Source organism: Salminus brasiliensis, chromosome 7 (genome assembly GCF_030463535.1).
Source record: "Salminus brasiliensis chromosome 7, fSalBra1.hap2, whole genome shotgun sequence".
Lineage (NCBI taxonomy): Eukaryota > Metazoa > Chordata > Actinopteri > Characiformes > Bryconidae > Salminus > Salminus brasiliensis.
In genome coordinates this window covers 638,260-649,289 of record NC_132884.1, presented here as the reverse complement: position 1 = coordinate 649,289, position 11,030 = coordinate 638,260, and the positions used below count along the sequence as shown (strand labels likewise).

Genomic DNA, 11,030 nt, shown 5'->3' with positions numbered 1-11,030 from the left:
TTAGAATTCAATAAAATGAGTGGGCTCTCCAATAGAAAAATTTAACTGCCCAGTAGAATTTTGGGCTGTCCAACAGAATTTTTAGAATCCAGTAGAATTGTCAGGTTGTCCAATAGAACATTTAGAATTCAATTAAATGATTGGGCTGTCCAACAGGATAGTCGGGCTTTCAAATAAAACATTTAGAACCCAATAGAATTGTTAGACTGTCCAATAGAACTTTTAGGGATCAGATAAAATGGTCAGACTGTCCAATAGCATGTTTAGAATTCAATAGAATAATTGGGCTGTTTAATAGGATGTTCAGAGTTCAGTAGAAAGATTTGACTGTCCAACAGAATTGTTGAGCTGTCCAATAGAATTGTTAGGCTGGCATATAGAATGTGTAGAATTCAATAGAATAACTGGGCTGTTTAATAGGATGTTCAGAATTCAATAGAATTGTTAGGTTGTTAGGTCAATAGAATGTTTAGACTCCAATAGAGTAGGGTGTGTGGAATTATGGCCATCCAGTAGAGTGCTTAGGATGTTCAATAGAACACTTAGAATCATGTAGAATTTTGACCACTATCCAAAAGTTTGTTTAGAGTACAATAGAATTGTAGTTATTCTAATAGAATTCTTAAGGTGTCTGATTGACTGTTTAGAATTCTAAAGAATTCTAACCCAATAGAACCCAATAGACTTGCTAGACTGTCCAATAGAATGTGTAGAATCCAATAGAATAATTGAGCTGTTCAATAGGATGTTCAGAATTCTAAAGAAATGCAAAGCAGTGATTACAGTATGTGTGGAATTCAGGCCATACAATAGAATGCTATGGCTGGCTAATACAGCATGTAACGTGTGTGTAGAATTTGGGCTGACCAATATTTGTGTGTAGAATTATGGAAATATTACAGATTCTTTCAGTTTCTACACTGTTACTGAATTATTACACATTTACTGAAAACAATACAACAGCATCAACCTGGAGGAAGAGCAGCAGCCCTTTATCAGACATGCAGCTCATTCAACACTTTTAATAAATAAACAAATAAACACGAAGATGTTTATAATGACTTTACGTCAGAACAGTGACAGCATGAGGCCACCTGGTGGTGTGTCATGGAAACACAGCAACTAACTTACAAACTACACATAACTACAGCAAACTAAACACGCTGTTAATCGATAAGTTATGGATTCTACAGTAACTCAATTTTAGAGTTCAGTGTTTGAAGAATGTGTTTCTTTCTGGTCTGGAGAAACCGTCCAGGACTGCAGTTCTTCTGTGCGCCTGTAGGGGGCAGGAGCGTTGTGCCAATGACAGCAATATGTCCAAGCAGCCCGGAGCTGTAATGAGCTCCGGACTGTGGGTCTGCACGACCAGCACATCTCTCTCACTCTCAACCTGGAGGTGTTCATGGACAGACACCCTCAACACTCACTGCTGAATTTGTAAATGTTGTATTTTGCCCACAGGGGGCACTTCAGCTTCGCACCTGTGCTAAAGTTCAGCAGCTGGGATTCAAGTGTCCTCCTTTTCTCATGGATTTCTTCAAAGGGTCGCTTAACAACTCATCTGTGTTCCTCTTCAACTCCACTGGACATCTGACAGGTGAGTTCCAGACACCCGAGAGGAGAAAGTGAATCTGACCTGATAGAGTTTAGATAGTGAGATTCATGAATCAGAGACCAAACAGATTGAAATCTGATATCAGAACAGGTTGCTTTGGTAAACAATAATTAGCCATAACATTACAACCACTTACACAGATCTGACAGGTTCAGAGTGTGGACTCCACGAGACCTCTGCAGGTGTCCTGCTGTGGTATCTGCAGCACTAACACTAACATCAGCAGCAGATCCTGTAAGAGCTGCAGGTTGTGAGGTGGGACCTCCATGAGCATCAGTGAGCCTTAGGTGCCCATGATCGCCAGTTGTCCTTCCTTAAAGCACTTTTGGTAGGTACTGACCACTGCATACCAGGAACACCCCACAAGACCTGCTTGCTGATGTTCTGGAGATGTTCTGACCCAGTCATTGTCTAGAACATTACAGTTCTTGTCACAGTGTCTCAGGTTCTCACGCTTGTCCATTTTCCTGCTTCAGGAGATCCACACCTTGACAGGAGCCACTGGAAGCCACCAGATCTTTAATGTTATTCCCTCCAGCTGGCAGTGGTTGTAATGCTAGGGCTGATTGGTGTAAAATCTGGGTTATGGATGCTGTTGGTTTGTAGGAGGCTCAGGCATCTTCAGAAGGGACCCGACGTTTAAGCCTCCCTCAAAAAAACGAAGTCAAAGACCTTTTTAAAAATGAATGAAACACATTCAGCGTGGGGGAGACCAAACGCCTCCCAGACTCTACAGAATTCGCTACTAAACCCATCTGGCCCTGGGCTTCAGCACACTGTAACGCTCTAATATCATCAGGCACATCCTCCCTGGAGATAAGAGCACCGAGAGCAGATTTTTGGACGTCTGTTAGGGTGAGGAGGTGATGAAAATTAAAATATGGCTGATTTAACCTGAGCAATTCCTCAATATTTAAAAAACCTTCAAATAGAATAGGACTCTCTGGAGCAGATCATCATGACCCTATTGGCTCCATGCTGTCTAATGCCAGGCGTGGGCTAGAGGGGTATAAAGCCCCCCAGCATTGAGGAGCTGTGGAGCAGTGGAGGAGCTGTGTTCTCTGGAACGATGGTGGAGGAGCTCCATCCAGTACTTTTGGAGGGGTGGGACAGGTGATCATTCAACATCCTGACCTTAGTAACGCTCTTGTCTCTGAATGCAATCAAATCTTCACAGCAATGCTCCTCCTCCAAAAATGTAGTAGAAAGTCTTCTTTTCTGCACAGTAAACCGGTTACTCCAACACAAACACCCTTGATTTCAGAAGAAACAATGGATTAGCAGGTGTCCCAATACTTTTGTCCACAAAATGTAGCTAATCACAGTCATGCAAAGTTGTCCCACCCTGCTGCTGCTCTAGTCTGCTCTGCTGTGTACTGTCCTGAACTTACACTCATGCGTTTGTTTATCTGCAGAGAACAGCACAGCTCAGTATGATGTCATCTTCTTGCCCAGTATCTTCGGCATCATCTGCTTTTTGGGCATTGTGGGCAACTGCCTCGTCATCTACACCATCGTAAAGAGGACCAAGTGCAGCGCCAAGCAGACCGTCCCAGACATCTTCATCTTCAGCCTCTCCATAGTGGACCTCCTGTTCCTCTTGGGGATGCCCTTCCTCATCCACCAGCTGTTGGGCGAGGGCTCCTGGTGCTTTGGGAGCGTCCTATGCACGGTCATCACCGCTCTGGACTCTAACAGCCAGACAGTCAGCACCTACATCCTGACGGTGATGACTCTGGACCGTTACGTTGCTACAGTGCATCCAATCCGCTTTAACCACGCCCGGACGCCGCAGGTTGCCGTGGGGATAGTGGTGATAGTGTGGCTGCTCTCTGTCATCTCCGTAACGCCTCTAATTCTGTATGCAGGACTCATGCCTCTACCTGGTGGGCGAGTTGGTTGCGCCCTTCTTCTCCCCAACCCTTCCACCGACATCTACTGGTTCACACTCTACCAGTTTGTGCTGGTGTTCGCCCTGCCGCTGGCCATCATCTGCTTGGTCTTCTTCAAGATCCTGCAGCACATGTCCACCAACATCGCCCCCCTGCCCCCAAGGAGCCTTCAGGTGCGCACCAAGAAGGTGACCCGCATGGCTGTAGCCATCTGCTCGGCCTTCTTCACCTGCTGGGCTCCTTATTACGTCCTGCAGCTGGTTCACCTGGGCGTCCGGCAGCCCAGCCCGACCTTTTACTACACCTACAACATAGCCATTAGCATGGGCTACGCTAACAGCTGCATCAGCCCCTTCCTCTACATCCTGCTCAGCGACAACTTCAAGAGGCAGCTCATCGTGGCTGTCCAGCCGGTGCACAAGCGCTTTCGGGTCAACCCCAGCACAACAGAGGGCAGCGTCACGTTGCATCTGGCTCCGGATGGACGGAGGCACTCGCACTCAGAGGACACTGGACAGTGACCTGGGGACACTTCTTGAAGTCTTGAAGGGGAATTCCTTCTAGAGCATTCTTTGTACAGCTCAGTGTGGGTGAGCTGAGCTCAGTCAGAGTCGGGGGCTTCACTGTAGAGAAACTGACCCACTCTGAGCTCTGAATGGAACAGAAACAGAAACCCAAATTGTGGAGAATCTCAACTAATACATATATTTCTTTAGGGACTATTTTGTGCTGCACTACACCCTGCACCATGTATCTCCCCACTGTAGTAATGATTAAAAAACAGTTTTTTATTATGTTATTTATATTTATTCATTACAAATTAATATATAACATAAACTAAATATGCACTGTAAACACAGCGATTAGGAGAATCCAGACTGTGTTAGTGGAGTAATGCTCTGTAATGGGGCAGATCTATTCTAAATCAAAGCTCAAATGACCTCTGAATACAAACCCTGACCCCAGACCTGCCTTTCGGTTGGACCTCTCCTTTGTAAGACTGATGATGTGGATTAGAAGAGGCAGAAGATCTAAAGATCAATAGGTAAAGGGCACAAGGTAAAGAAATAAGCAGCAGAAAACATTTCCAGCTGAGACAGACGGACAATTTACTGCCCTAAATAATGAGCATTAATAATATATATATATAATTATTTAAAAAATATTTATAATTAAAAAAATATATATATATAAAAAAAAAAAAATATATATATATATATATATATATATATACTGATATGAGTATAACTGGAATATATTGAACACTGTAAATATGAATTTCTACTTTGTACAACTATCATTGTTTGTGTTGCCAGTGATGATGTTTTCTTCATTAGAACTGGACAATAAATAAGGAACAGTTGGAGAGGGAGGATGTGCAGAAGAGCTGCTGTTAGCTCAGTGTATATGTGGGTAAATCAGTGCTGCAGGTAAAGGTTGTAGCTTTATTGTTGTTCAGTATTAATTTACTGTAAATTTAGTTCATAACTCATGTGAAGTTCAGGAAAGTGAAATGATTCTTTTTGAAATGATGATTATTGTCTCATTATGTGTGTTTTTATTTGTATATGTTCTGTAAATGTGTGTGAAATGATAAATAAATGCATCATTATGGATTCAGTTGTAAACCAGCTGATCTCTGGAAACTTTTATCAGACTCTTTCTCTTAGGCTCAGAATCAGCTCACCGACTCTAAACGACTCTCTAATTGGGAAGAATCGTGCTGGAATTTGGGGGGGGGGGGTACTCCTGCTTATCTCAGGTCAGCACACACACACATACATGGATCCTAATAGGAATTAGAGGCACAGTTAGAGCCCCAGTGGGGAACCGATACACCTGCCACAGCAGCACTTATCCTGCAGTAACAGGAGTGTAGAATCTGTGCCAGTGCAAGCGCTGAAATGAAAAGTGCCCACGTTGACCATGCCCTCCACTAGTGTGTTAATCCTGCTATTTCTGTGGTAGAGGGGCGTAACTGTGCAGATTTCAGCTATTTTCAGTTTGTCAGGAACAGTCTTCAGATTTGTTTCATTAGCATCATCTCTCTACAGCAGCAAGCAGAGATAATGATCACGTTGAGATTCAGAACACTACTATTAACACAATGTTCCGTTTACTTACTGAACTCGCAGTTTAGTGGAATTACAGCTAGAGCTCAGCATCTTTCCCCATCATGTTCTGACTAAGCCAAACTTATGAATGAGTGTTGAAGGTGCTGAGTGTGGAGATAACATCTGTGAGATCAGCTGGAGTGATGTGTTACGTGGCTGCTGTGGTGTTACTATGTGATCACTAGGGTGAAATCATTTTTATTGATTGGTGGTTGCTATGGTGTTGCCACAGTGTTGCTAGGTGGTGGTTAGGGGTAAACCTTTTTTTGCTCTGTGATTGTTGTGGTTTGTCAGGTGGTTGCTAAGTGCTTGCTATGGTGTTGCTACATGATACATATGGGTACTTAAGGGGATCCCACTTCCAGGCAGTTGCAGGACGGCCACTAGGAGGAAACTGTATTTTTTTGCTGGGTGGTTGCTATGGATGATATGGTTGCTATAGATGAAGAGCAACAGATGTTGAGTATAAATCACTGTGTTCAGTACTGGAGAGAATCTGAACAGTAGTTTATAAGAATCTGACGCTGCTGATGTTTTTAGTCTGTGATTTATTTGATATATCGTGATAAATATCGTGATGTAGTATTTTTACCGTATCGCCCAGCCCGACTCTGGGGTGAATGCACTAACAACATCACAGCTGTCTATCAGAAGCATGTTTATCTCCACACTCAGCAGGTTCTGGATTAATAATCTGTAAATCAGTCGTCACTGTCGTGCAGAACCTTGTGCAGGAAAAGTGAAAACCCAGGAAAAGACGATGTTCCACTGCAGACACGTGGAAGTGACCCACCCCTGTGATCCACATTACATGTCTGAACATACAACAGTGAAAAGTGTGTTTTTCTTTGCCATGGCAACCAGCAGTCTCATGGCAACAAAGGAGCATCATCTCTGCGTCTGCAAGAACCGAGTCAAAGTCGGACGTGACATTTAAGCGGTGCTGTCAGTGTGTTCATGTCCCGCAGCATTCCAGGTGTCCTCTGCCTCCAGGTGAGAGTGTGTTGTGGGGCAGAGGGAGAGCAGATGTGATCTCACACACAAGTGAAGTCACATGTGGCTTCTGTTCGGCTCAGCTGATTGCAGGACCGAGTTGACCCTCATTCCATCATTATAATCAGACCCTCAGATGGATTACTCACACTGCTCAGAGGAGCTGGGTTTGAGTCACAGAATTTACATAATTTCAAAGTGAGAAGGTATAAAAACACACACAGTGAAAGTCGGGGAAATTGGAAGACGGAAATGCAATGTTTCAGTGTTTCAGTGACCTTGAAGGCGAGGGAACGTCTGGTAAATATATCTAATATTTCTCATTACAGTATAATGAGATTATATATGATTATATATTGTATATATTAACATTATATATTAAGAATATTATAAGACATTTGTTCTTTCAACACAAAATAATGATACTTTTACTCATTTCGAAACACAAAACTGATCATCTGACTTATTTTAAGACAAATCCTAATCCTTTTATATATTGCAAGACAAAATTCAGATTCATTTTTATAATCAGAATCAGATGGTATTTTGGTCAGGTATGTTCACACACACAAGGATTTAGTTTCCGGCTGTGACTGTCTAGTTTTAACGATACACAGCTACTCTACATATCATTTTACAGACAATCCACGACACACAGAGTAGTGCACACAGTACACACAGACTACACCAGCACATTTCTATACAGTGAGCTTTACAGTGTTACTCACAGAACGGCAGTCTGCAGCTCTATACAGATTAAATACTGTCTAGTCAAATGTGTCTCAAGAAATAATACATTTGAATGAGCTTGTTTTGTTGATGACAGTGTATGAGTATATATATATATATATAAATATTCAGAATAATCTAATAACAGTTCTAGAGCCTCAGACACTGAATTTTAATCCCTCTCCATGCAAATTAACTATACAGTCTGAGTTCATTGGAGCATCCCAGGAATATCCCATAATATCATCACTCCACTCTTCAGCTGTGGAGGCTCTTGTGCTGAAACCTTTTGGGCCAAAGCGCTTCTGTGGTTCCTCACACTCAGGTGGGCAGAAATGGCAGGGAGAGTGTGAAAATGCTGCGGGGGAACATCGCTAATGCTCCAGTCTCTCAGATTGAATCTATCTGATCGTTTTACACATAAAGACAGTCCACACACACACACACACACACACACACACACAGCTACAGCCCAGCGCCTGTATCCTGTAAACAGTGTAATGCTTTAGTTCCATGGGAATTAATTTGGCACATTTCAGTTGAATGAATTCTGTATATTAGAGTGTGTAGATGCACAAGGGTTGGTGTTTCTAATAAAGTGGCCAGTGAGGGAAACACAAGAGAAGGTGTTTCTAATAAAGTGGCCAATAAGGGAAGCACTAGGGTTGGTGTTTCTAATAAAGTGGCCAATAAGGGAAGCACTAGGGTTGGGGTTTCTAAAAAAGTGGCCAATAAGGGAAGCACAAGGGTTGGTGTTTCTAATAAAGTGGCCAGCTAGAATAAGTCACCTTGGAGAAAACAAGAGGCATGTACTTGAAGCAGTGGAGAAATGAGTCAGAAGGTACGGGGACAGGAGCGCTCCTCGCTGCAGCAGCACTCTGTCAGACACTTCAGATGAAAAGGTGCTGAAGTCGCCGCTCCACATTTATTGTAATCAGAAGAAGCTCCCCATCCTGTTCCTCCGCAGACAGCCTTGAGCGGCCAGGTTCGTACATCCCGGGTGAAACTGCTCAGGAGATCATATTCATCTGCAGGTCTCCTTCTCATTACCACTCTTCTTCATTTTCACCTGGGTGTTAAAACCTGTTTCTGTAGATGAGAGTAATCTCTGACCCTGCAGAACAGCTGCCCTCTTCTCTGAAGCTCAGGCTCTCCAGAAGCCTGCGTGCTGCTGGCAGACAAAACTGTTCACATTTGACATTTGCTTTCAAATGCTAGGTCTTCCACTATGTGGGTTATATAAACAGCGCAGGTAATAAATATATAAATCTATAAAAGACATACACAGACCAGCCATTACATTAAAACCACCTAATATTGTGTAGGTCCTCATTGTGCTGCCAAAAACAAGAACTGTGCTGCAGGTTAGCAGCAGATCATTTAAGTTCTGACCCTTCTGAGATGGGACCTCCATGAGCATCAATGAGCCCCGCCTGATGTTCTGGAGATGTTCTGACCCAACATCCCAGTTTGGTTTTTGTAAAAGTGTCTCAGATTCTTAAACATAGGGATTTAAAGGAGGAGATGAAGAGTCTTGAGATTGTGGGTAATAATGTGTTTCTTTAATAGAGGCTTACAAAAATAAAAGAGTTCAGACACTGTAGGTCTTACATAATCATCTCACCAGCAGAACGTGAAGCACTGTGCCACAGGTACGGTGTGTTTATCAGTCCTGCTCTGCGAGTAAACCCCTACGCTTCAGTGTTTCCTGCTCAGAACAGACTGGATTCAGCTTATCGCTAAAGTCCTTCATGAGGCCGAACCACAGTGTTTGAGCAGCATCACTCGCTGAGATGAGCAGAACTGAGGAACTCTGATATACAGTCAAGTCTACATGTTACTGACCCGGGTTTCGGCCTCCGTGTACAGATTAATAATAGACTAATAATAGACTCTCACTCTAAAATCTGTTCTCTTATTCACATTTACAAAGACATTCAAAATGCATATAAAAGTTGCATATAAAAAAAACAAATCCAGGAAAACAGACTGAAACGAACTCCTTCATACATCCTCGTAAAACAAGTGCTTCATTTGGTAAACATTGATAAAGGTACGAGTGATTCAGTGTGGGCTGAAAACGATAGAAAGCGATGGCCCTCTGTTCCACCCAGGTGTCCTGATGAAGCTGGTTCAGCTACAGCTGCTGTGATGAACAGGATAAAAGTGTCTGTGCTGCTTTTATGTGACGTTTTTAATCAATAAAATATGATGAAGGATGTGGGGTGATTGATACACAGCCAAATACAGCGTAACCACATCGTTTCATAGGGATCTGGGACTCTTTAACAGCGCAGGCCTCAGTTATAGCGAAGCTTTCAGCTGATTCTGTCTGTGTGAGAACTACAGCCTGAACACTAATACACTGTATGTCCAAATGTTTGTGGACACCCCTTCTAAAGAATACATTCGGCTACTTTAAGCTGCAACTATTGCTGACACAGACGTGCAAATGCACACACACAGACATACAGCTTGTCTAGTCCCTGTAGAGAAGAAGTAATACCAATAGAATAGGACTCTCTGGAGCAGATCAACATCATGACCCTATTGGCTCCATGCTGCCTAATGCCAGGCGTGGGCTAGAGGAGGGGTATAAAGCCCCCCAGCATTGAGGAGCTGTGGAGCAGTGGAAGAACTGTGTTCTCTGGAATGATGGTGGTGGAGCTCCATCTAATACTAGTAGAAAGTCTTCTTCTCTGGACAGTAGAGACAGTTACTCCAACAAAAGCAGAATCAGCTCTTTTAATAGCCTTGATTTCAGAAAAGACAATTAATAAGCAGGTGTCCCAATACTTTTGTCCATATAGTGTAAATAAATATAATGTAGAGAATGAAGGCTCTTCTGTCCCAGGATTAGCTTGACCAAGCATGCTAACATGGCTAACAATGAAAGGCTAACAATTAGCATGATGTAATTTGATATGAAGCTGATTAGGGTCGTTAAGCGTGGGCAGTGCTGATGAGACGTGGTTTTAGAGGAAACATTGTTTGGCGAACTGTTCATTAGCTAGTCTAGTAAGCAGAAGTATGTTGACCAATGAGCTTCCACTTCAAGTGAAAGATTTTCTTGACCAGGCCAGTTTGACTTTGATGCTAGCTCGATCTTCACTGTTAGCACCTTTCCCTTAAAAACAGGAAGCGTGTAGGAAGTGGACCGACTGCTGGCGGCTAATCCGGACAATAGTAAGGCCACTCTGTTGCACATGACAAACATGACATCACTGAAATACAGACGCTCATATCTTGGCATCTCTATCTGAATCATTATTGCATTCAGAGTAACTGATTAGCTTAGCGGTTCCATGGCTTACACTGGAGCGTGTATCAGAAAAGCTTAAGTGATTATTGCTTTTCTAAATTGTGCACATTTCCTCTCACACAGGTTTTCACTGAGGCCTTCCGGGTACACCAGCTTGAATACACCTACCCACTCACACACACTCACACAAACCACACACACCAGCTATTTTCCACACACTCCTGTTTTACTGCCTCTCAAAACATCTCCCAGCTGACCGCTCTGAGCATCTAGCAGCTATCGGACAGTGCAAATACAACACACACATCCCCAAATCTTACACACACAAATAAATTAACCCGTGTATAAACACTATGAACATTTCAGAATGAGAGCTGTGCGTATCCGGCGCTGACATGATGGAGTGATGGAGGAGTAAACAC

At 43.0% G+C, this 11,030-nt stretch overlaps 1 protein-coding gene across 1 annotated transcript; it reads left to right on the top strand.

Moving 5' to 3' along the window:
- Positions 1-1,530: 1,530 nt before the first annotated feature.
- On the top strand, positions 1,531-4,685 carry mchr1a (melanin-concentrating hormone receptor 1a). Its single transcript, XM_072682768.1, has 2 exons — positions 1,531-1,600; positions 3,034-4,685. Exons 1-2 carry the CDS (start codon positions 1,531-1,533, stop codon positions 4,029-4,031), a joined length of 1,068 nt encoding a protein of 355 aa, XP_072538869.1. The 3' UTR covers positions 4,032-4,685.
- Positions 4,686-11,030: the final 6,345 nt, after the last annotated feature.

Coding starts and splice junctions, on each gene's coding strand:
- mchr1a (XM_072682768.1), top strand. CDS start 1,531: ATGGATTTCTTCAAAGGGTCGCTTAACAACTCATCTGTGTTCCTCTTC. Junction 1,601..3,033: donor CTCCACTGGACATCTGACAG/GTGAGTTCCAGA, acceptor GTTTATCTGCAG/AGAACAGCACAGCTCAGTAT.